A 26,506-nucleotide genomic window follows, 5' to 3' on the forward strand; every position below is an offset into this window, starting at 1 on the left:
CGAGCGCAGTTGCGGGCAAATCTTTCTCCGTACAATTCATCACGTTGAAGCGAACAAGCAGAGAAATGTTGGAGATTTGTTTGTGTTGAGTATTTCTTGGAACGGTTGAATCAGTTGACAATATGGAAATGAATTCTCGTAACACTGTGCGGTTGTAGGCAGTAGTGGAAAAGGTATCGTTGAAATAACAATTAGTGCTCCAGCAGAAGGGACTGAAGCAGGACACTTGCCGAGCACCGGCCGGGAACACTAATTACTGCCCGAAGCGTTCGAAAGAAGTTCAACAACGTCACAATTGCGCGGTCACGAGTTGGAAAGTGGACTGGCACACTGCCTTGGAGGCTTGTTTGCGAATGCGGAGTGGTTTGAATGTAGCAAAAAAGGGGCTTTTCTGTGGGTTTTTATTGTTGGCTCGTCATGAACCACTTGGTCACCCAAACAACAAACACTGGCCCTGTTTAAGCCCCGCTTTTGGGCTTCTGGATATTTGCAAATGTTACTTAAGTTCGTGAGATGCATCACTCAGAGTTGCGGGTGCCACACGTTGCCTCGTCTGAAGTTGGATAACACCAACAAACAAACATTCAAAGTAAGGTATTGTTGATGGTTTTCGAATGTAGTCGCCCGTTTCTTTTTAAGTATTATGATAAGTTTTTCATTTCGATCTTTTTTATATGTTTTTTTCAATTCATTTTGTATATTTTTTATCCGATTTCTGTTTTGTATATATTGTTATCTCTTTCTTTTCACCTTTCAATTCTTCTTCACCGTTTACTGCACGTCGTCTGCCTCCTTCCATCGCGCCGGTGCTCTGCATGTGACTTGTAACCGCGTTACCAATTTACCCATTTACTCTACTTGCCGTGTATGGGCTGCGGCCGTTAGATGTCAAAACCGAGGACAAGAAAAACCGTCGTACGTCGTTGCAGATGCTTTTGCCGAAACTGCCCTCGTACGATAGTGCGGGCACCAGTCCAGGACCGTCGTCTCCAGGTGATATACTTGAACCCTACTTCTACTTCTCCTGTGCTCAATCGTTAAATGTTTGTTCGCTTGTAACCTGATGTTAACCCACTAATGGTCTTTTTTCGGTGTTTTCTGTGTGCTAGTTTATTGGTGTTGCTTTTATAAAACCTTTGTGTGGTGTGTATTTCTCTGTAACTGTTTACTTCCCACTCACTGTCTGTGTAACAACTGTTAAATTTACGGCACTAAAGCTGCGATATCAGTCAGTGGTTACCTATTAATGTGAAAACTAGTAAATCAACTGTTCACATGGTAGTTTGTTAGTAGTAAGTTTGTTCGATATTTGTCTATTTGAACAAAAACATGCTTCAGCGAAAAGGGACAGCTATCTCCCACTTTTGGGTGAACAGTTGATACTCGTTCGTCGTTTTCGGTATGCGTTTATCAACTAATATTTTTTTATTTTAATTTATTTCTACTAACATTATTTTCTCTCAGAATAAACTAGAGTAATCAACCCTCGTTAGGTGTGGTAATGGGGATTTATTTGAACCAGACTTTCTTGAATCACCCGTGAAAAACATTTTCCAAATTATTATGAACCGTAGAGTGTAATAATTGACTGTTAGGTGATCTCCGCTAGTAGGTCGAGTTCTTACCACAGCTGCATATCTATAAGAGGTGACCTGGCTTTTATGGCACTGCTAAAATCCTTTATCACACGCGGTAATGACGACGTGTGCGCCGTAGGCCCGGAAACATCAACAGAGAAGTTGAGCTTTTTCATCCTTGCTTTAAATATCGCTCGGTTGAATCCTTGTGAGCTCCACACGTTTGCCGTGGCCACATGCCTTCTACTATCACCATGATGGTCTTTGCCAGTTTTGTTCCTTGTTCCTCATTAGTTTGGTCCCGTTGCCACCTTTAGCAGATCTTGAGAGACTGCTGTCTTTATTCGCGCGTGTACAGCGCAATAAGTGTTTTGCTGCTAGCGTGGACGAAAAACTGTCCCTGGGGCACACACCCGTGACTGGGGGCTTTTAATAGTATCCATCGTTTCAGCTATTTAAGCTTACCGCTCTGGGAATGACTGGGCATGGAATCTATTGGTTCTTTTGCGGTGGATCTCTCGTGCCAAAGGAAACGTTTACTTTTACCGTCCGGTTGCTGTGACATTGAGCCGAGGTGGGAAAAAGGTACCGTTTTCACGGTAAGGCGAGAGTGTAAATTGTTTTTCCACTCACTATCACCCACGACGTGCAAAACCCGTGTCAGCTCAACGAGCACGCAGAAGATGATTATGGTAAACGGGGTTGCCTTTCGCCGATCGATGATTATCACATTATACGGTTTGCTAAAAGAGTGCTATCATCTTCGTGCTCCGATGGCGAAACGCGGAAATGCGTGAAGATAGGCGCTGAGCGAAGACGTTAATTAACCAAAGCGCGCTCCTAACACCTCATTTCACATTGAACTCATTTCGTTTTCCTGTTCTTCTCTTTGGTTTGCCTTGGGACAAATATTGAAATGTGTTAAAGTCGTTTAACCTAGCTTCAACTTTTTCTCTTAGCTTAGGAAAACTCGCACCGTACCGCACGCGATAAACATTTTATTTGCATACTTTTATTTGAACATGTTATTTTGTTTTTCTCAAACACAGTCTGATAGTTTTTTATATGTTTCTATATTCTAATAAACTTTGATGATTTCATCTATAATTTTCATCTATCTTTTTTAAAATACAATAAAACTTCTAAACCACAGAGATGCAAATGAATGTTACGAAACTTGTTTTACTGTTTCATTTTTTCGCATGTCTTGAAAGTTGCAAAATGTATATAATGGGGCCCCGAATGGGGCTCAGAGCCACGGTTGGTTTTACGGCCTGACTAGAAGCTGTTCTTTATCGTTCCTTCGTAGCTTTCGTACGCGAAATAGAGAACCAGCTGTTTGCGTCATGCGGACTTACAACCGCATTGTAACCACAGGAGTAAAAAAAACTACACGGCACGATGTTCCTCGAGGCCATTATAATAATATTGCAGTAATATATAGAGCACACGGAACCGAGCACCAGGACACAGCACACGCCTTTGTGTCATAGTCTGCTCAAAGCGCTTATGTCACCGGGAGGAACGCACAAGGAAACACATACCCCAAATGGTCGCAGGGCCGCTACCTAAAAGCAGCCATATTGGAGACTTGGTTGAATTACGACTACAAAGCGCAGTGGGAATGGTAATAGGAAATCGCTTAGTGAGTCCCGTCTCCGCTTCGCAGGCTATGTGCGTCGTTTGCGGGCGTCAAGGAGCAAATTCGACCAGCAAGAGTGGGTCCCGCTGTGTGATGTATGAACCGTGTCATGACGTCATATGGTCATCCGGTTGACATAAATTCGTCATTATTGTACCCCCTATACCTAAATACCACCGGGACTCTGTGACACGGCAGGAGGTTGATGGGATTTGAATGGTAACATCGCAATAATAGCTCAATTATGAACCGTTGGCCACAGGCTTCATTTGCCGCATAGCGGGAGTTATTGAAACAAGAATGGGGAAATACCGAAGACATTGGTATAGCATATAAATAGTTGAAAAACTACAACAATATTGCTCCCAATATTGAATGGCAACTTTATTTACGCAACAAACCCTCAACATTCATACCTTTGAATAGATTTTTGGTGATAATAAACTGCGTTCACGATGCAAATAGTTGACAGAAAGGGTAACAATGTTGTGCTGCAACACTGTGTTTTCGTGCCATTTTCGACAATACGCCCTTTGTCATCCGTAGGTAGGTTGGTAGGCCGATTCTGAGAAGTGGGTAAAAGTGAAGTTCTCAATGAGTATTTCCAATCAACATATTGAATACTCATCGCACTCTCGATGATGAGCGATCGTAGTTCGAGTGACTTCACTAGAGCACACTATACGGATTGCGACCGGCCCGTGAAAGTGGATTTGTTTGTCTCTTGGTAAACACCACCAGTTATCGGTGAGTCATTGAGCCGAGTAAATCACTGCTAATTGCATACTCCGGGCAACCCCTTTCTGGCCACTGATACGGAATCGGAGTGGCGGCATCACGACGCGTGCTTTTAATTTAATCACCCACTCCACAGTCTGGCACACGATGCTCTTGTTGATAGTAGCACCTTGAACAATGGTCGACGACATCAATCGTCGGTCTTCGATCGTTGGTAGTCCGCGAGATTGTTTGGCGCCACTGGCACTGTTGGGAGACCACCTCTTTTCGCTGCCAGTTGGTGGTGGCCGTTACCCAACGCATGGTCCCGCTAGACTTTGAGCGATACGAAAAGAAATAAAAAAAACTGAAGCGTCGGGCAGACTAGAAATAATGAATTTGATTTATCGTTTCGCTGTTGGGGAGACGCGTTGAAAAGAAATCGGTTTCGCTTTCCTATTTCTCAAACGGCAGCCCACGCGGTTGTGATAGTGTCAGTAGCAGATCTTACCGCAGCACCACCGCGCGATAAGAAGAGGCTTACAATTGGACGTGTGGAAGTCGATTAATTAAAGTTATTTATGGCCATTATGTTGGTCTCACAAACATCAAGATTACCAACCGGTGGTTCGATTTTGTTCGTCGATAACATTAAGTTGCCCGTCGCGGATTTCAACCCGCACTCCCGGCCGGTGGAAAGCCTCGAGACTGACACGTGTGTGCGGGCGCAGTTAAACTGGAAAAGCTGAAAACATATCATCGCGCTCCCTCATAAGTGTTGAGTTTGGCCCTCTAATAATCACGTGCCAGAGTTGTGCATGATTGTTAGAAAGAGCACTTTCAATCACACAAAGTTCACAAAACATTCTTGCAAAAGAATCGGAAGTGGCAGTGGCTGGCTGCTAAAGTCCTTGGCAGCGATTGTGTTAGGAAACAGATTCCGGTTTTCAAGAAGAGAAGAAAAACATAAAGAATGCTTCCGGGGTCTTGGTTGGCAAACGAGAGAGAGATGCTTTTCACACAATTTTATTTTACCCTTATGTGGTTCACCAGCACCAACACCCGGGACTCGGTTGCGTTTCGTCTTCCACCAGCCGGCGAATAGTTTGCTCATAGTTTTGTTCGCCGTTCAAGTTGAAACGGCAAATATTTGTCCAAGTTGACGGTGCAAGCTTCTGAAGAAGGTCTTAGAAATGCGAGCGAGTGGTGGGATGATTGAGATTCTTCGCTTTAGACTTGGCGTATTTTATATAAAGCAATATTGTTTACTACATAATTTATGACTTAAGCAGTATGAATTAATCTGACGGTGGTGATCGCATTTCCGTTGTTTGTATTATGTGGAAATGAGAGCCGGAGCCAATGTCAATTTCAAACAATAGAATAATAGTTTTGTATCAAAATACCAAATGAACTCTAAGATACTGAAGTGATGCTACGATTTTTAATGATAAATGTGTACGCACGCACGTATTAAGCGGCAGAGACGAAAACGTCGGACAAATGAGCTCAATATTTTATGTTACCCTTTTAGACGTTTCCGGCAAACTTGAACCAGACTTGTGGCGTGCCCTCATAAAGTACTCACAATGTGGCCATCGAATCAGTAAAGCAAACAGAAACTTGTCGGGGCGCAGCGTGTAATCAAGCGGTTGGATGCATGCTCGGCGCTATCAACCGTTGTCGATGTCAAGATGTCGCGAAGGACATGTAGGTTAGTGACAGCCCTGATCTCTCTGCCCCACTCTTACCAATGGTCATGTGAGGTTTTCTGTTCCTATTTTGTTCCACATAAGAAACCGAGTTTTGCGCGTCGCCCTGGGAGTTCTGTTAACTTCTAGCGACTGTGCATCGCAAACTCTGGACACTGCCCAAACGGTGGCTTTAATTCGTTGCATAATTTAATTCTATCGACGTATTAAACGGGTTCACACGTCCGGCAACGCACCGGGTTGCAGCGGTGGACCAGGAGTGTTGGAAAATCCAAAAGAATAAATATTGGAGCAATGTGTTCCATTCTGCACTGTTGGCTGTCGGTTGCTATGTTTGTATAGCTCGCTCCTACCCGTTGGCCCTTGAACCGGCACCGCGTTGGCCATTAGGGAAATGAGGGTTTTCCTTTTCCCTCTAAGTCACACTCGTTGGACTTGCGCCATTTTGTTTGTACGCTATACATTTTGATTGATTGAATAGAAAGTTTCGATAATCACACGGAACGGGTCCCGGGGTCCGCATGAACCTCTCGCCATGTGTGCGAACGGCCATCTGGCCATCTAGCCGCTGACCTACTTCCCACAAGCGCGTAATGCAATCAACCAACTACAGTTTGTTTAATTTTTCATGAGATGTAGCAATTTTATAAAATTTGTGATCGGAGCGGTGTGCGGGCGTGTGTAGGATGGCTACCATCAGAATGACGTGTTCTACATTGCGATTGGCGCTTCCTGGTGACACTTTCCATGTGGACCCAATGTCACTGAATTCTCATCTGCCAAATTTATTAATGAATCGGTTTGGTTGTTCTAAACGGATGCTATAGATGGCCATCACGTCATCAAGATTAACTAATTAAAGTGAAACAGCTACGTGGAAGAGAACTTTACTCATCATCGTCTCTTGCCAATCGGTGTTCGATCACAATCAATGTCGATAAAAAATCGATATGTTGAACTTGTGACATGAGCGTCTCAGGTTAAGATGATCTATTAAAACAATATAGTATAGTGCGGCATTGAACTTGGATAATAACCCGGACGCAAAGATAAACTGGGTAGCAACTTGAGTACTGCACTTAGATAGAGGTGTTTCCATGCAACGTGTATCTACAGTACTTGAGCCGTTCGTGACTCACGGGGCGATCGTCCCTTAGCGTAGGATTAATTCGTTTGACGTGGCCGTTACGTCAAATATCACCTCACCAGTAGTTAACTGGGTTGTCACCGAAACTGGGTGGCCTTTGTTGCACCAGAGGTGGGCGCATGAATTTGCAACTTTTGCGATTATGTGCCGTGCGGTGTAATGCACAGAAAAAAACCGCAACTCGCCGTCGTGCGTTAATCGCGTTTAAGGATTACGTTCTTATCGATTGATTCATCACGAGATTATCGATGTATGAAAACTGCTCAGAATGATATAAAAGTAAAAGAAAGATGAAAAAGGAAACACATTCAAAACAGCTAAAGCAAGAAGGTAGAAGCAACTAAAAGAAGGTCACGTTTAATGTTTCTTTTTGTTTTCTGGGCTCCGGGATTGTGTTGCTAATAAAGGTCGCTAAACGCGAAAGGTGAGAATTGGGTGAGAAATTTCACACACGTGTCCTTGAAGGCTCGTCTCCCGCGGCACATATCGCACGTCTGTCGTCAGACGGACACGCACGAGCCGAACCACTCTCTGGCTAACACCTGTCACGCCGCTACAGTCAATCAGTGCCGGTAAAGTCACCCTCTCAGGATTGGCGTAGCGATGCCGGGTTAAAGTGGCACCAACTGGGACATTCACAGCGTGTTGCTGTGTGCACGTGTCTCGGTTCGGTGTGTGTAAATTCGCGGTCCTTTCTTCTGTACACCCTGCTACAGGTCTGATTCATCGATACTACAACTGGCGTTGCTTGAGCTCGACTCGTACTTCGTGCGGTACGTTGAATTTTCCATTTCGCACCGATTTTTCTTTCTTCACAAACTCACCGTTTGCAGCGCTTCCATTCACTTTCGATCGGGTTGTTTTAGGCACCTACCACCGTGGTTTGTTGCACCGTTGCACCGAGCCGTAATTGTGGCACGATCTTTGACAACATGGCAGAAGCCAATGTCAACCAACACTATGGGTGACCTGGGCGCGAATGCTAATCATCGGGGGTTATTGCAATGAGATATCCACCACACCTTGAACTTTTATCGCGTTTCGTCGTCGGCCCGTGTGCCTCCGTGGGAGTGATCGTGTTTTGCAGAACGCCCGATAATATGTTGAAAAGCGTCTTTGAACTTTCGCATCTCTCGTACGCCATTTCTTTATCTCGCCAGCCTCTGGTGCTAACCAACCGTACACCTTGACCGTGTGGCCGAGCCCGAGATAATGGGCCGTATAGTGCACAGCACCCAATCAAGGAGAGACGATCAAGCTGGTCCGTGAACTAGTTTGATGTTATGAATCGTGAACCGATGGTGGCGAAAGTGCAATGTAATTTAACTCCACAATATCACCATTATTTTTGTTACCATTTTGTAAGCCATCATTTTGAGCCATTGCCACACTCTGGTAGAAGCTTTATTAGAAAAATGCGCCTAATTTTGCTTCCCTTTTTTGAACGAATCTGTCAATTCACATGTTGTGAAGGGTGGCATTACTCAAATCTACCGATAACAAGCGCTGATGTGGGCCCCCACTGGCTCGCGATCGCATTGCGGTTGATTTGTTTGTTTACATCAAATGTTAACCGCGTAAAGATGTCAATTCCGTGCCATGGTAATTTCAATTTGCGGGTTTTTGACAGCATCGGGTGGGATCGGGATCGTCGTCGTCGTCAGTGTTTGCCAACTCATTTCGGTTGTTTGCATTCGCCGGAACGCCTCTCTATCTTCTGACACGTGCATAATAAGTGTGGTTAACGTGTGTGTGGCTGTGGTATTTTTCGAAAGCCCCAGATGAGTACGACTTTCAATTTTGATTTATATTTAGATTTTTTGGTACTTTGGTACGGCCTTCAGCTCGGTGGGGGTTATCTTGTTGACTCATTTGCGGACGGTATTAAGTTAATAATTTTATACGGACAGTGAGAGAAACCAACAAGAGGAGTTCCGTTGGGAGGTTTTTCGATATTTTATTCACAAACGGCAATGGTCTTCTCCATTTTTCCGTCTGGTCGTGGTCGTGGCTTTTCGATCGCAACCGAAAAGGATCGGTGCCACGAAGTGACGCATCATCGTTTGCTGCTTAATGTTGCATGCCCTCACCGGTTCGGCGGCGCGGGCGTGTTTATGCATGCCTTCAAGGTGCTGTGGGTTAGAAACAGACGCGCACGCCTGCGGTACAATTTATACACCGCTTACCGACCGCACCGACCGGTCGTTTATAATAATACGCCGGGCTGTGCAACATTAATGATGGGCCGCTGCCCCGAGCAGAGTGCGCGACGGGGAAAGTAGGTAGACCGAGCGAGGCAGCGAAGCATGGGGGTCATATGATAATTAGTAGTCGATTAGTGGTGCGAGTGCGCCCGTGCTCTGTCGTTGTGGTGGACTCCGCTTGCATCATCCCGACACGACACGGCTTTGTGGAAGCAACCTACCTTCCGACTGGTTCCTTGGTCTCACCGATGAATCCACTAGTAGCGCTAGGACTTTAGGGGGGCCTAGTAACTACCTCCTTCTGGTATATGCCCGAAAAGCGGCACACACCCGCTTGTGTGTTAGTGTGCGTTGTGTTGTCTTGCCGGGAACATTCCGTCGTGCGTGGTGTTCGAACGCAGCCACACGCGACCGACCGCCGTTTGGTTGTCGTGGTCGTCGTCGGAGCTCTATGTTTATTTGTTCCTTCGCGCCGGTTGAAGTGACCGAGTGGCGCTGACGACTGACCGGTGGCTTCCCAGTGTTCCAGTCCGTTTGTAGCCGTTCGACGGACCGCTTAGCGCAGTGCTTCTTGTGATCATCCACCGAGGCGAGGTGGCTGTCGTTTGTGTTGCAGTTGTGTTGCAGTATATCCCGCAGTAACAAGCGTCTTGTTTGAGCATTTTGGGCTATGTTTCGTATTAGAGCATCATTTAAATGGCCAACTATCGCGGTGGACCTCCCACTTCAAAACACGCACACGAACGCGCGTACGTGGCCTTGGCCTTGATCTTCGGCGTTCAGCGGAACCGAGTATGTGCCCACGCATCTGTCGGTGTCGGTGGCGCGTACGTCATTATCAATTTTCGCGGCTCACAGAAATAGTAAACAAGCGCGGGGCGAATAATTGCCGAAACACGATTTTGAAACTGATGCTCGGTGACAAATGCGCTGGCCCGCCGTCGTGGACCCTCTCAATTCGCACCGGGACACAGAATCGCGGCGTGTGTTGTTGTGTGGAGGAGAGAGCGTTTTGGTGTAAATAAAACCGTGCGTCAACACCGTGGGATGCGATGGGCTCGGCCAAGGTTTTAAATTTAAACCATCCACGGCGTGCTGCTGCGGTGAATGCGAATCAAAAACCGTTGCGACGCCATTGCGCTGTTTTCTTTGTGTTCCGGGGCGTATCGGGATCGTGGGCCGCGGACCGCGCGAGTGACGCGATCTCCTTCGAATCGCTCCAGTGTTGTCATGCGAATGATCCGAGTTTCCGGACAGTGTGTTTTTGGTGGATGCGGGTTAGGGGTGCTCTATTGGGTCCCTCCAAAAGCAATGGTGTCGTGTCTTATTCGTTAATCATTTGTGTGCTGTAATATAAGGCTGGTCAAAAAGTAATCCATTATTTTCTCGGCGGATGGCTTTAGTGATCGATATCTCGTGAAGCATCGATCGTATAGTTTCAAGTTTATGCTTGTTACGAAGCTGATACATCGGACTTGAAAAAATGCTCTTGATTCCTTTTGATCACCTTTGTCGCGCATTGCAAAACTTTCTGAGTGATAAGAAATTGAAATCAAGAAAGGATTGTGAAAATAGACTGCTAGAATTTTTTTAAATAATGAATTACTTTTTAGCCAGCCTCCGTATTTCATGCGCAATGTGCTGAATCACCTGAACTGTTGTCTCGTTTTGTGAGCAAACGATTGGGAGATTACCCACAGGGACCGATTATTCTGTCCAAAGCTTCAAACAGAGTTTTGATAGAACGGACAATATTAATTATATTTAAAGCAACCTCTGTTTTATACATCGACATTTCTGAGCGAAAACGCGCCATTACTTTTGGATTGACCCCATATTTTACGACAGGCTTTCTCTTGGACACAGAGCACCTTACGCACGGGGATTACCCCGTTTGTAGTGCACCTCGCCTGTAAGCGCCTGTCTGTGGAAGGCGAAAGACCCTCGCTGCGTTAGACATTTTATTTCGGGACAAAGCAACGATGGTGCAGCAGTCTTGAATCGGAGCGGCACTCGCTGACCCCCGTTGCATTGCCCTGTTGGTTCATTGCTTTTTGAGGTTTGTGGGGAGTTATCGAAAAGCACAAAAAAGAAACCCGATAGAAAACTGAAGAAAACCCCGGAAGTGGCTCCCCGACGTGTGCGGTCCGGTTTTCGTTTTGCGATTCAACGACTTTGGACGTTTCCCTCGGAAGCGTAAGAAATGTGTGGTAACCGTTGCTCTGTCCTCGGCATCGTCGTGGGAGATGGAGCCAAGCGGAAACAAGGGTAGAGCATGTGATAGGTGTGATTAGAGCGGCCAGACACATACGAATGGTGTTGAATGTGCACATATGTAGCTCTAGATATGACGGTGTGTTTTCGTATTTTTGTTGTGTAGTGATTAAAGTGTTCCATTTTTCTTCCAACCTCTTCCTTCCCCACGTAGCGCCTGTGCATCGGGTGGTGTAGTTTTTAATTAGTGTAGCTTCTCTAACAATGTGTAGCGTTTGTTACAGTAGACCTTCTTCTTAGGTGTTCTATGTGCCGCGTGCGAGCTGTGTAACGTTTCTTTTTAGAACGCAAAGATTTTAATTATCTCAAATTTAACTACATGACAAGAGACAAACCGTAGCTTCTGGTTGCTTGTGAGTGATGTGGGCGTTGTTTTTTTTGCATCTAGAGCGTCGCTAGAACAGCATACCCGCTAGTGACGGACTCGAGAGATAATCGTGCGATGCCGCAGACTCTGTTTGGCAATCATTATTATTGTGCGCCTTAAATGTCGTATTTTGCCGTGGCGTTATTATGATCGTGTAGAGCATTGGAATGAAACCAAAAACGTTGAGAAATACGCTCTCGTTTCTGTGTGATACAAACATTGTCGTTCGCAAGTGTAAACCGTTTCGCAACCTATTGCATCCCTAGAAAAGAGGAGCACAGACACCGAACGACGTGGTGGTGCGCATCGACCCAACTAAGCAGACTGTATGAATTATGAAATTCTTTCTAGGAATCACGGGATGGAACGACAACAGTCCAAAGATCGAATCTGGCTTCCCAGACAAGGTGAGTAGGATAGTAGTTTGCTAGATAAAGTCACAGCGTTCGGGTAACGTTGCTTTTAGTATGCAACTCACCAGAGCGGGGGGTCTCCCGATACCGGACGCGTGCGTAGCATACTTGACGTTCAGTGGGGTGTCTATTGGCCCCATTTGCCAGAACGGATGGCCATCTTATCATAGCATTATTACAAGGCAAACTAGACATGAAAACTGTAGTGCGTTTAGGAGTTTTATCAAATTTACAGTTTGCATCTAAAGATTGGGTTCAATGACTAATTGTACAAACGTGTGTTGTTGTGTGTCACAGTAAATGACCGAATGTTTAATTTCAGTTTAGTGAAAACCAACTGTACATATATTATTTTCTGCATACAACTCACGCGGAAGGGCTACATGAGGCGTAACGTAATGTTTTTGACATTACAGTTTAATGCCAAACTGCTGCGCCTCTGTCAAAACGTTTACGGGTCGGCCGAGGCGTAAACCCGAGTGTAAATACTTTTTGCAAACGCTTTACTTACAAACAGAGGATAATATAAGTTCTCATTTGCTGGTATAGCAACAACATCGAAAAAAAACAGAAAAAATATTCAAAAATCATTTTATTTCACTTCTATTTCTATTTTCTCGGACCAAATGCACGAACGTAAACACGTTTGACATTTCGTTTTTATATTTTTACTGCCACACGTAAACGTAAGCGTAAACGATTTGACATTACAAATTAATTTTTTCGCTAGTTTTCACGCTTCATGTAGCCCCTCGACAGATATTGGCATTTGAGCTGTAAATGCATTTCCTGTGTATACACAGGGGACGACAGAAATGAGTTGCAAGCTGAATTTTCTTTACCTTTGGATTTTTCAATCAATTCAATCAATTTGTAACAAGAATCTACAAAGTGTTGCTAAAAGGACATATAAATTGGTCTACGTTACTAAAAATAGACCAAATAGTTAATTGCGCGATCTCTTGGAGACAACGCGATGGTCTGCCATAAATTATTGCTAAAACGAAATGGACTACAAATACTGGTGCGGTGCTACGTGTGTATGATAGGATTAAAAGGGCGTGCGAATTAATTGGCCTTATCAAAACACATTTCGAATCGAAGCAGAAAGGTAATACTCTTTAATACTCTCGAATGCTGTCTCTTGGTAAATTATTAGATACAAGTTTGGGGAGGATTTCCTACAACTTACAGTGCTGCCCCTGCGACAAAAGATGCTTAAAAAGCGTTTTCGGTAAAAAGTTGTTTCTGGTATTTCAATTTTTGGCGAAAAAATTCCAAGCTCCAATGTGCATCCGTTGAATAAATCAAAACGTGACAAAAGGTGGTAGATAACGATTGTGAATACGCAGGAGAAGTTTGTTCAAATGGAAAAAAGAAACGGATACAAATAACTAATTCTGCTCATGAATGTGTTTCAAGTTAGTATTCGTGCATTATTTTTCAATGTCCAGTTCCTATGAATCACCACCATTCGTCCCAGCAGTGCACGACACGCGAAGACCGGTGGCCCCACAGGGATATCAAGGGAGAAAATGTACATAAAAGTTGCATCATTCTTGCGCAAAAATTAAAGCTTATAAACGAAACGTAATGCTTTCGTATAATAGATGTCGTTGCTGTAATTTATGGTCACTTGACACGCACGCATGCAGACGAAGGATCCAGGCGGTGGTGTTGTCGACTACCGGCCACCGATTGCTGTAGTATTTTGGCGAAGCAAAAAGTTGCGTTCTTGCGTATAAATGATTGTTACAGAAAAAGTGGATTGCCGATCCAGTGGCATTCGTAATCGTTTTCACTTTCATCCATCATGATGCCTCGCTGCCGTTCACTCGGAACTGGTTTGCGGCGCACTGAAGGCGTCCCTCGATTTAAGCAATCAATCGAAAAGATTAACGTTCTCTGTGTCGCGGTAGGTTTTGGTGTGCCTGTTAAGAATTTTCTTCGTTTTCTCCACACAGTTCGCTCTTCTTGCATTGTAAATATTTGCGCCGGTTCGTTTGAATGTTTTGCGACCGTTCAAGGGTTGTGGCCGCTCAACATTCGCAACGTCGATTACAACGGTGTAATGAATTTAAAGTATCGCCTCACGGCTTTCCGCAGTGGGTCGTGCTTGTTGTGCATGGTGCGCTTCTCGTCCTGCCAACCGATCCAATAAACAGTCTCTTATGAGCGCGTACCTTTGGTTGCTGTCAACACACAGGATAATCGATAAAATCTTACACGCGGTGTGAATGTGTGTGCTTATTTTCCGGCGGACGACGTGGTCTGTGCTTCCGTCTCGTGTCACAATTTCTTGGGTTTCAGGTCAGTTGGTAAACGGAAGATTGGTCTGCCTGTGCTGCCCGAAGGAAGAGGAATGCAAGCTTGCGACACTTGTTTGCGGTACCGGGGGTTGAGTAATTGGAAGTAATGGTCCCCCCACGGGTGTTACGCCATACTCTCCCCGGAGTCGGAGTTGAAGCGGCCATGAACCCAGTTATGTGGTATTGAGCAAGCGGCGCGTTTGTTTGCGGTACGCGCGGGTTACGTTAGGTGCAGAATGGGGAAAGTCTTGGCGCTTTTCTTAGGTGCGCAACACCTTGGCGTGTTGGCTGTGGCGAAAGTGCGAAAAAGGTTCTTTACTTTGGCCCCTTCCTGGGAGACGGTGCCGCTTTGGGCAGAACATTTACTTTGCAAATAAGATAAAGCAATAAAGCGCCCTAATGGCAATTATCCTTTCCGGTGGCGAAGCGCTTGTTGCGATGGTTAGTTGACGGCACTTCCCGACGGTGGTCGACCAGAACACCGGGTCCGTTTGTGGGTGAAAATGGCTAGCATGTTTGTACAGGTGGCAACCACCTGCGCTGCGACGGAGTCTTCTTCGGTGCGTTTGTTTCTTGTAATGATTAAGGCATTTGTCTGTGGTGAAAGCATTGTTGTCCGAACAGGCGTACTGCCCAGCGATCATACTCACTCATTTACCTTCATTTTCAAGCTGTTATTAATTTGCCGAACATAATAGCGCGTGTTGAGGTCAGTTGGGTCGAACACATTTCCTTAAAGAACAAAAAGATTTATGGAAAGGCATGAATAGAAAGGATTTATTGAGGGGTTTTACCCATGGTGAATCATAGAATCTTTTATGCGCTACTTACCCTTGTTTTCTCTCTCTCTTGTATCCGGTAGAACGACTCGGTCAAGCTAAATCGAAAAGAGTCGTACAAAGCCCAGCGAAAGAACTATCGGCGCGAGAAGAAGCGAGTGGCTTCGGAGTTACTTAACTCTCTGCAGGACCCGGCGGTCATCGTGCTAGCAGATTGGCTGAAGGTAAGTGCTGCTCGTTAACCCTCCAAATGTGTGCTATTTTGGTTTGCATCGTTTGCATTAATTTCTAGATCCGAGGGACACTAAAGTCATGGACGAAACTTTGGTGTGTACTGAAGCCGGGCCTGCTGTTTATCTACAAGAGTCCGAAGACGAAGAGTAGCCACTGGGTCGGCACGGTGCTGCTAACTTCCTGCCAAGTGATAGAGCGGCCAAGCAAGAAGGACGGCTTTTGCTTCAAACTGTTTCATCCGCTCGACCAGTCCATTTGGGCCCCGCGTGGCCCAGACAAGGAAACGATGGGTGCCGTGGTGCAACCGTTGCCAACCTCGTACCTGATCTTTCGCGCACCGAGCCAGGCAGCCGGCAAGTGCTGGATGGACGCGTTGGAACTGTCGCTACGCTGTTCGGCGCTACTCGTTCGATCGGTACCCAGTATCGACACTACACTGACCGAGGGTGCCACCAGTACCACACACGAAACCCAGTGGTCAGAGGCCGACTACGAAAAGCACTTTGACGAGCATGGTAAGAACCGCCCGGTGAAGAAAGGGTGCATCGATGTGGCCTCCGTTTGTCCCTCGTTCAATGTCAGCTTGGACTAACGCAACGTTATTTTTTTTCTTTCTTTTTCACTCACCTTTTCTCGTACTACCCGCATTTTAACTGTGTGTTGCTCGATGCATTGTCTGAAACTATATATACTTCTGACCCTTGGCTGATATCATCGCTATAATTCGATCTGCCTATTTTTGTCGTGTTGTGCCGTCTCTTCGTTGCTTCCATATTGTTCGCCTTCCTGTCGACATCCTGGCGTGATAACCCGGATCTTTATCTGCTACCTGTCGGTCTATACCATCCCGTTGCGTAGTGCCAAAGTTGAAAGAACACTTGAATTACCTGCTCAAGTATCTACCTCCGTCGCCGCCGGACAAGCAAAATCTGCGCGTAGAGCCGATAGAAAAGTCCATGCCCCGTAGCGCTTGTCCCTCACCGACACCCATCTTTCAACAGCTCTATCTAGCGGTGGCCCACTGGGAGCGCTATTTGCGTGATTCGCCCGAAGTGTTGCGGTGCCGATCGGTCGATTTTGGACGTCAACTGTCGACGTCCTCGTCTCCCGGTGCCGATGAGGTGTTCGATCGGCTGCAAGAGGATGCTTCGGCTGCGATGCTGATAGCGGGCGGCAAAAGGCGTAATTCGTTTCAAGCCGGTTGCCGATTTGATGTGCCGCAGGAGAATGGGGTCGTAGATGGTGCCTATCGCGACTCGAATCCTGTGACTGACCTGACAAAGTTACGACGGCGCAGTAGTCCTGCAGATTTCTCCAAATCTCACGGCATCACCATACGCGTATCGGACGATCAATGTGGGAACCGTTTTAATTTTTGAGATCTTTTTTTCTGCGTAGCACCGAAATCGCACCTCTCCACAATTCCGTGCTTTTCTAATCAAAACACGTATCGGTCCTATTCGTTTGCGATTGTTGTCATAGATTTGGACATCGACAGTCAGCTAGACCAGGGCACAATGGTATCGGCGGGCGAATCGGACTCCGAATCGGATCTTGGTGAAGGTATAGACGTGGAAGAGTTCCCCGAAACACCGTATGTACATTCACCCGAGGAGGAGTTTGGTGCGGTAAGTTAGAGCGCAGTTTAATTGCGTCAATGGTGAAACTAAACTATCTCGTCCTTTGTAATGCCCGTAGGCTGGAGAGCAAGTGGAAGAACTGCCGGAGGAGCACAAGAGCTTGATCTGGTTCCTGGTGAAGCAGGTCCGTCCCGGCATGGATCTCAGCAAAGTCGTACTGCCAACGTTTATTCTCGAACCGCGCTCCTTCCTCGACAAGCTGGCTGATTCGTATTACCACGCGGACATCCTCTCGAAGGCCGTGCTGGAGGATGATCCCTTTACACGAATGAAAACCGTTGTTCAGTGGTATCTGTCCGGGTTCTACAAGAAACCGAAGGGACTGAAAAAGCCGTACAATCCGATATTGGGTGAAACGTTCCGGTGTTACTGGCAGCACGAGAATGGCAGCCGAACGTTCTACATCGCCGAGCAGGTGTCGCACCACCCGCCGGTGTCCGTGTTTTACGTTACCAATCGTCAGGACGGGTTCTGCATCAGTTGTAGCATTCTGGCCAAATCTAAGTTCTACGGTAACAGCACGTCTGCGATACTGGAGGGTGTTGCTACGTTAACGCTGCTGCCCCGAGGTGAAAGTTATACACTGACCGTGCCCTACGCGCATTGTAAGGGCATACTCATGGGCACCCTGTCGATGGAACTGGGTGGGAAGGTGACAATCGAGTGTGAAAATACGGGCTACAAAACCGAGTTGGAATTCAAACTGAAACCTTTCCTCGGTGGCAATGAGTATACGAATTTGCTGGTGGGTAAGCTGAAACTTGGCAAGGAAACTCTCGCCACCATCAACGGGCACTGGGACGGCGAGATACGGATCAAGGATGCGCGATCGAACGAAGAGTCGCTGATGTTTAACGCAACGGCGGACGTTCGCGCTCGGCGCTTGAAGCGCTTCACAGTGCCAATGGAGTCGCAGGGTATGAACGAATCGGAACGTCTCTGGCAGCACGTATCGGCGGCGATACACCGTGACGATCAGGTGGGAGCGACTGAGGAGAAGACAGCCCTGGAGGAGGCACAGCGAATCTCAGCGAAGGAACGGAAAGCGACCTGTACCGAATGGATACCGATGCTGTTTCAACAGGACTTTGTCACGGGCCAGTGGCACTACAAGTATGCCGATCTGCGCCCGTGGGACCCACGCAACGATCTTCGGCAGTACGAGAGCAACTACCGCATCCAGACCAAGACACGCCATCAGGCCCCGATGGTGCGTACGGCTTCGGTTGTTAGCTCCGATCCGTTGAACATTATGCAGGCAGATTCACGCGGATCGTTGCGCAAGAATCGATCGGCTATAATAAAGCCCCGGAAAATATCGTCCAACACTTCGACACCAGATCTGAATGATCCGAACTCGGACTCTAGTCACTCTGACGTGCATGACAACGTGATGTCTGGCATACGGTAAGCTACATGCAGGAATGAGATGCACGGACAGCTTAAGTGATGTTTTATCTTCTTTATTTTTCTCACTAGCATCATGCAAAAACTTGATGATATTCACAAGCAGGTTGAGGATCACTCGAGGAAGCTGTGCAAATTGCAACTGGACATAGACAAAATGCGGAGCATCGGCGCGTCGCTAAATCAACCAAAACAATGGCACGGTCGACTGGCGCCCATTTTCTCATCGGTTCACGCCAGGACCGTCGTGTTCATGGTTGTTGGATTGGTGCTGCAAGTGCTAATTACATGGTTTCTTACGAAACGGTCTCTTGCAACGGTTCCGGGAGCTAATGGTGGTGGTGGTGGCGGTGGCCCCAGCAGTGCCGAACACGACGAAAAGTAACGAGACGATCATACTGTCGGTTCGCTATCAATCTTATCACAATTTTTCGAAACTTAGGATCTGCCGTTTGATACACTTTTATATACTATACATATGGGAATATTTGGCAAGTGCTAGATGAACCTTACCTCTCCTCACTTCTCCTCTACTTCGCTCCGTTCGATTCCATCTTGATTGTTGCCCGACTTTATCGTGCAGTAACTTTGCAAGCAAACGAGGTGTGAAGGAAATCTCTTTTTATCCTGCTTAACGGACGAGGTTCTAATCGACAGCTTGAACAGTAAGCGTATAATCTATTGTTTATCGTCTCACAGAAGGAAGTGCTGGTGTAGGGAACACAAAAACAACTAACCGCTTAAAGCTTTTGTTTTTGATAGCGTGAACAGGCCGCAATAACAAAGCTTCATTGCTAAGCTTTAGTCCTGTCCGGGCGTCTATTCGTGTTCGTTCAAAGCGCCAAAAGTACTACTCATCAAACACATTCCACATGCGTGGCAGCAAACACTGGAAAGGATTCAGCTTCTCAACGCTTGCAGCGCCATCTGTTAGCTAGAATGTACAACGGCCGCAAGCTAGTCTTCCTCAAGCTTTGTCTTACCTTTCTTCCTCGTTTGAGATATCCCTCAAGGTATTGAATATTTGTTTTGTTAGTTAAATATTGAGCTAACACATTTGCAAATGTGCAATTTCCCTTTTTTGGGTGATGACGAAAATGTTTCATTGCGCAAGAGAAACATTTATGAAGCATGGGAAATAACGAACGGTTTCGTGAATGCTATTAAATAGAAAATAGTGTACTAGTAATGTTGGTTCTAGCGCTGTGAGTGTTTGGTTTATGGTTTAGTTGTTCATGTAAATATTGTGTAGTACAAACGTACCATCTGCGGGCAGGGTTAAGTACATTCGTTGGTAACTGTGTGCCCTTTATTCAAAGTAGCAATAGTTTTCTTAGCAGGTCGCTTGAAGCAACCAGAGGAGCACTTATTCGACGGTTTAGGCTCGAGTTTGATAGTCATGTCTTGTATGCGACAGTAGCAGGGGTAAATCTATTTAACATTATTAATTATTTGGCTTAGGTTAAATGGCGTTGTAATGTAATTGTTAAATTAAATCGAATGGTATTAGTAAAACGAAATGGTAATTGACATTCATGTTGCTTGGGGCAACACATCAAATTTGTACGAAATCGGCAGCCTGTTTAGACACACAGTTTGTGACCGCTTTGTTACTAAATGGAATAAATTTGAATTAAAGAAAGGTCAGCAGCGCGGCTTATTATTGCTTTTACTGTTGAACCACTTCAGAACTTTATATTTCCAAGAAAAAAGACTTCGAAAGAAAATGTGTAATAACATTGTATTGGTGTAAATTATCATCGTTTTTTGAAGGAATGTGTTAAACTTTTGTTGAATAACGTTATGTTCCGAAGATGCTATTAAATTATCTCAAATATAGCATTGAACTGCTTTTCGTCTTTTAAAAAGTGGCGTTCCAATTAGTCCGTTCCTAGCGCACATAAATGCACAACCAGGCGCCTCCATTACGACGGTGTCAAGTGAAATTTGGCATTTGAAGGGTCAACCGGATCCCGAAGTTAGTTACAGTACAAAAGCTACGATTAGTTTCTCAAGCCATCAAAATCGCAACGCAATGCAGACGGTGTGTGCGCAAGTTTGTTGCGAAGCATCCTATCCGAACGGAACGATAATTAAGTGTATTTATCATGTTGCCGAGCGGGGGAGTATCCTTTGCCCCAGTGTCACCGGTTTGTCATTTGTTAACGCACACTGGACTGACTACTGAATTGAAGGGGGCACATTTTTACATCTCATTAGATAATATTTTTTCATCCCATCGCCCGAGTGAACGATGTCACCAACTGCCCTTGGGCGATACGCCGTGATCACCCAAGCGGCGCACGTACGCGACTTTTTACAGCGTTGGTTGGTCAGAATGAAAATGGAGTATTAAAAAGTATGTTCGTTTTATCATGGAATGAAACAGTTCCCCGAACGGTCTTTGTAGGCCTATTGAATGTAGACAAGGGTTGAACCGGATCTATTTGTCAACTTGATTGTCGAAACGAACGAACGATGGCGGCCTCCATTAGGCAGTAAATGAAACAATAAATGCAATTGAACACTTGCAAACGGCTTATACAAAAGTGTATACTTGAACAATTCTCATCGAAACAATCGTCAATACGTTTATTTACCAATACGTTCTGAATCGACTACTTTATAAAACATGCTCTTGATGTTACGCTGGGTTTTCTTTATTTTACGAAACTAAACTCCATTCATTTTTTGCAGCGTTGCATATTGCTCTATTTAGGGTCGATTATATTCATCGGCCATTTAATTTTATCGTTGAACCACGAAATCAAGAAATTGATTCGATTTGGTCTACTGAATCGAGTATGTTGCAATCGATAATTGAATAATTTAATACATCTCAATGTACGACTCGCTGGGCGAGTTGCACAATTGATTCTTGATGTATTCCATCGGTATTTTATTATTATTTTTCAAATGTGGCGTTGTTTCACATTCCGCAGCATGACACAGTTCTTGCATGGTTGCGGGAGGCTGAAATTATTTTGATTTATTCCGCCCGGACAGATCGATGGTATCGTCGTCGTACGAGACCGTCCACTGCAGCTAATTAATGCTTCAGTCAACTGGTAAACGTGGTGATTGACAGCCGGGTATTATGAGGTCGAAATACGAACCCGTAAATGAGACGGCAATTTTAAATCGCATGCTCGTGCACGGATGGTTTGAGGCTGTAGGGGAACACAAGCTATTTCCACCGTGGCCATTTTACAAGCAATAAAATATGGTGATAAACGTAGCATAACCTCAAGTTAACATGAAAATAATAATACGTTAGATTGGAAAAAAGAATTAAACTAAATATTTCATTTAAAATCAGTTCATTAACATTGCAAAGTTTAAATGACCGTTTCGGTTCGGTACTACGTTTGATGTCAATAAATATGGAATAATTAGACTTATACAAAGCCTTGCTGATGTGCAAAAAAGTTTTTCTGTTATTGAAAATTATATTTACCCAAACATTAAACTGTGAAGCCAATTAAATTACAATCACGTTGAATAAGGATTGTGCTTCGCAATAAAGGAGCCCCATAAGGTCAAACCGTTTCCGTGCGTGATCTACCCGAAAAGAAGGGTAATTGGATGTTTAACATATTTTTGTGAAGCCTCGGATTCCTTACATGTCCTGTGAACATGCGGCCGAAGAGCAGGTCGCAAAGAACAGCAACCGCACCAGTGAAGTGTTATGAAAACATCGTCCGCTGTGTGTGATAAACGGATGGATGGATTGATGGTGCTCCTGGGCGAGTGTTGGGGGCTAACGATAGCTGCATGATCGCAGTACGGGAAGTGGATGGTGTTTTGAGGATGTTGATATGAATTTTTACGACATTATTAAAAAGTAATCAGCGAAAATTATCGAAAAGTTTGACGTTGCACGCCCGCATCAGGTCTGCCGATGGTTCTTTTTGGTTGTCGTTGCGGGGGAAGAAGCAGCTGCGCCACATCCTACATCTGGAAGCGTGCCGGAATCCGCCGCCTGGTAGCTGTGTTCATGGGTTAATATCTTAATCGAATGGCCATCAATTTACGAACCTACGAGTGATAAGAACCATGGAAAAGGGGCGCACATTTGTTTTATTTTCGTTAGGATAACGCAGTTTTTAATGAAGATTCTTGGGCGTTGAACCAACAATCTGGTCCCGAAGTAGATTGATTTTTTAAACGTATTTATCATGGATCCGTTGCCCTCTCTCGTCTCGGCGTTGTCCAACGCAGCTGGACTGGGTTCGATTCCCCAGATCGGTGTGGCAAGAGGGTTGGCGTGGGGCAAATAATCCCGTAAAAACACAAAGGTAAAGGAGGTTTTAGCCGAATAAGAAGAAGATTTAGATACACTTCTTCTCCAAGATGTACTTGTTTAGTTGTTGTTGGCTCAACATTGTTTTCCGAATCTTTATTATATAAATTGTATATAATAAATACTTTAACGAAGTATTTCATCGGACCGACGCGAGCCATTATGGCACACAAATTATGCTAATAAGTTAACGATGCTACAATTAGACCTCGCTTTGACAATACTTCGCCAAATCATAAGCAAAATTTTACGCCATCTGTTAATGAGCTATCTCTGGGTCCCGATCTTTGAAACTTGATTAGGCACGAAGCGATAACACCTCTTTTTCCACCTCTCGCACTCGGCCATGTAATTATCAGATAATGATCATAATCACACTGCTTAGTGCCTATTAAAAGGCGAAGCTGTTGTACGCTGGAAACAACGCCCAACGAAAGCTGGATTCGCCCACAATGGTCTGTTATTTGCAGCACAGCTGAGCAGAACAAGCAGAGTGCGGAGCCAGGAGTCAGTGAGTTTTAAAACAGTATTGGCTGCTTAAAGATCAAAACATCCGGCAGACGGCCGGTTGTGCGGCGTAGTCGATGAGGTTGCGTTTGAACGGCCTGCTTGGTCTGCTGCAGCGTAAATTAAGTCGTTATGACCCGGCGGACCGACGCTAATATCCCTTTCTGGGCACGTTCCGCCTAATGATGGGGGCATATTTCTTGTGAAGCATTTCTGCCCAACTGAGACCCGTCTCGCGGTGCCACCCGATGGGGATGGCAATATTAGTGAGATCGTTTCGGGTATTTGGAGGTCGCGTTTATGTTATCTCTCCGCATCCGAGCACTGTATTCACCGCCTATAGCATCGCGACGACATCGGCGTCGAGGCAAGGACGACACTGAGAAACGTAAAAATAAGGATCAGATTATGGAGGCATTTTGCGGGTATGTGTGTGTGTTCCGATACGTGGCCCGCGCGAAATGTCATTAATCATCGAAACTATTAAATGAGTAATGGCTGCGTTTAAAGCAGCGTGAAATCACTGAGGGATGAAACGGTGGTCGAAGTAGGCAGAGGCGACACAACAAGGTGCAATGGTGTTCGAGGAGGGCCGTCAGATTAATATTCATACCATCGACACCTTCTGCAATGGATTCACGCTGGGTTTTGCGCAGAATTCGAAAGACTTGGACTGGAGGATGAAAATGAGCGATGGTGGTTCTTCTCAGCGAAGGCATCCGTAGCCCTACTGGACGTGCAGTAAGTCAAAGCCATCATCTACCATAACTCAAGCCTTCGTTTCTTAACGGCAGACGTTTAACATTCTTTAAGCTATTCTTACGATAATATTTCACGATGGTGTATTTTATAGCATTTTTGTTATACGAAAGATTTTTTCGCAATTGCAATTTTGTTTCATATTTTAGTTGTTTTTAATCTAACCTTGGAGCTTGTTCAACTAAAACACTCGATCTTTCTTCGTTTCTTAATGTTTGATCTGTAAAAGTAACGGAATTATACCGCACAAGATATGACAAACTTTTAGATGGCATTCTCTTGGGAAAATTTGAGCTGTACCAAATACCTACCGAATGTGGAATATTCCAACGTTAACATATAGTGTCTCGGGGGCCAGTTTATACAATGAGCTTTCCTAGACGTTGCTAATCTCACAATCACGCTTGTATACAAACTTGATACGTTTTTATATGGAATAAGTTCTGTATGAGCGATATTTGCGACGTTAAACTTTGCCTCTGTCATCGATCGCCCCGACGGCCGCTAACTACCGGCCGGTGGCATGCTGTCGGTGGAAAAGCTCGTTCCGCGATTGAGCGACAGATTAGTGTACATTTCCGCGGCGGTATCAACCCAGAAGCGCTGTAATGTAACAGCCGGTGCACTCGTTCGGGTTGCGGTGGTGGTTCTCTTACCGGTCCCGGTGACGACAGTTATGACCTCTCGTCTTATCTTGGACGGAAGTAAACCGAAAGTACTGACAGATCGTTCACTTTATGACGCCGATCGGGGAGCATTTTGGCAGTCGACGGTGAGCGATGTGAGCGATGTTTGCCCCAGCGACGCCGTCGATGGCACGGGCCAAGGGAGAGCTCCCTTGCACCTCGTTGTGGTTCTCGTTAAAATCTCATAAAAAGTAACGGACGCAGCCAGCCCGGATGCTGCGCCCTCAGCTGGGCTTGACACTTAGCCGCTACGCTTCGGAAGTGGCATATGCAGGCCCGCGGGATGCGAAGCCCCACGACGAAGTGGCGTTCGTAGCGCGAACAATTTTATGACTCGTATCATTTTTGTCACGCTTTGTAATCTCATTAACGGGGATCATTTCGTGTGCGTTGTGGCCGAGGGTCCACATCGCGCAACGGTACCGGAGAGGCGATGACGTACGCGGCCCCAGGCTATCCATTTCCTGTTTATTTCGCTCGCCATTTGGCTCATAATCCATGTAACAGTCGGATCGGAACGATATGGACACGGCTAGAGTGGACAATCCGATAGCGATATCAATTGATATAGGTTGCCTCTCGAAGCAACATGCTCTGGACCCCAGGCATTTGTGCGGCCTGTTTGTCGTTAGACGGTTTTTCATATCGCAAATCTATGTACACGGTCGATTGTGAGAATATTTTTTTTGTTTTTACTCTTTTATTGTGTTTTCATTCGATGAATTTCAATGGATTTACTCCACCACCTCCTGCTCTGATGGCGATTACCTCGTCCAATTTATGAATTCCACTTGTCGAAGGGGATGAACGCTTTTATGTGGGGCTTCCTTTGCACCTAAAGTGGCACCGTATGGGGTGGAAGTTGAATTCAATCAGCAAATTTCGACCAGAAGCGTTCCGTCGGTTGGGATGCGCTTTTTCCTTTCTTGCGTGAATCACAACGATTTACCGATGTTCGAACCGTAATCTCATTCGTTCGTCTGCGGTTTGTTGTTTTTTTTGTGATGCTCTGGAACAAGATGCGAGCCGGGACGCGGCGTGGCGTTTCGAAGCGAAACTTGCGTTTTCCAAGTAAGCCTGAGCCGATTTGGCTGTTTTTAATCGTGCAAATGGCGTCCATTGTTTTACTACTGTTTTTGTGCTTTTTCGTTCGCGTTCCCTACGATTTCGGATTCGGAAATCATCGGATTAGAGGGTGATGATGAAATTGTGAGGGTTCACTCTCCCATAATAGCTATGGACGTTTTCTCTTTTGCATAGTGAGATATATTTCTGTTAGAAGCTTTTAGTCTCATGCTCGAATAATGGCCGTCAAAGTCAAATGCAATATTAATAATTGAATACCGGCGTATGAAACCATAGCGATTGTGGATAAACTATTGTACTGTGCGCTGGTGGAGTTTCTTCAGGTGGAAAAGAAAAATGCAATGTATTTCAGTGCTATGGAAATTGCAATGTAGATCAATTATTAAATATTATAATAAAAGATAGTAAAAGGTAAAATTAGGTTTGATGAGGAAAGTTGCCAAAAAAATTGAAATACAAACTGAAACGTTTTGAGAATCACACATTTGAGAAGATTTTTACATAAAGGTTATCGAGAAAGAAGTAAAAAAGTATTACGCATCTATGTGAGTAAAATAATAAGAGATGAAGGTAAAAATAACATACTGAAATTGTTTGCCACAGCCACTATTTTCGTTATATTTCAATCGTTAGATGCATTTATCTAATCAAAGAGACTAAGACTTGCTCATATATTGCCAACATCAACACAGGTTCATAAAAGCCTCACCGTTCGATCTCAAACTGGATTTTGCGTACTTTCT

At 45.2% G+C, this 26,506-nt stretch overlaps 1 protein-coding gene across 3 annotated transcripts in view; it reads left to right on the top strand.

The window, feature by feature from the left end:
• LOC131211753 (oxysterol-binding protein-related protein 8) overlaps positions 1–20,070 on the top strand; it is a 28,032-nt gene extending 7,962 nt beyond the window's left edge. Inside the window, exons 2-9 of one of the 3 annotated variants that reach the window (XM_058205351.1) lie at positions 886–993; positions 11,992–12,047; positions 15,225–15,365; positions 15,434–15,890; positions 16,234–16,731; positions 16,858–17,003; positions 17,074–18,422; positions 18,495–20,070. In XM_058205351.1, the coding sequence (XP_058061334.1) occupies positions 886–993; positions 11,992–12,047; positions 15,225–15,365; positions 15,434–15,890; positions 16,234–16,731; positions 16,858–17,003; positions 17,074–18,422; positions 18,495–18,807 (3,068 nt within the window). In that variant the 3' untranslated portion in view covers positions 18,808–20,070. The remainder of the gene's footprint in view (positions 1–885; positions 994–11,991; positions 12,048–15,224; positions 15,366–15,433; positions 15,891–16,233; positions 16,732–16,857; positions 17,004–17,073; positions 18,423–18,494) is intronic. The other 2 variants (XM_058205352.1, XM_058205353.1) reach the window with 2 other exon arrangements.
• Positions 20,071–26,506: the final 6,436 nt, after the last annotated feature.

The sequence above is a fragment of the Anopheles bellator genome, chromosome 2 (assembly GCF_943735745.2).
Source record: "Anopheles bellator chromosome 2, idAnoBellAS_SP24_06.2, whole genome shotgun sequence".
Taxonomy (NCBI): Eukaryota; Metazoa; Arthropoda; class Insecta; order Diptera; family Culicidae; genus Anopheles; species Anopheles bellator.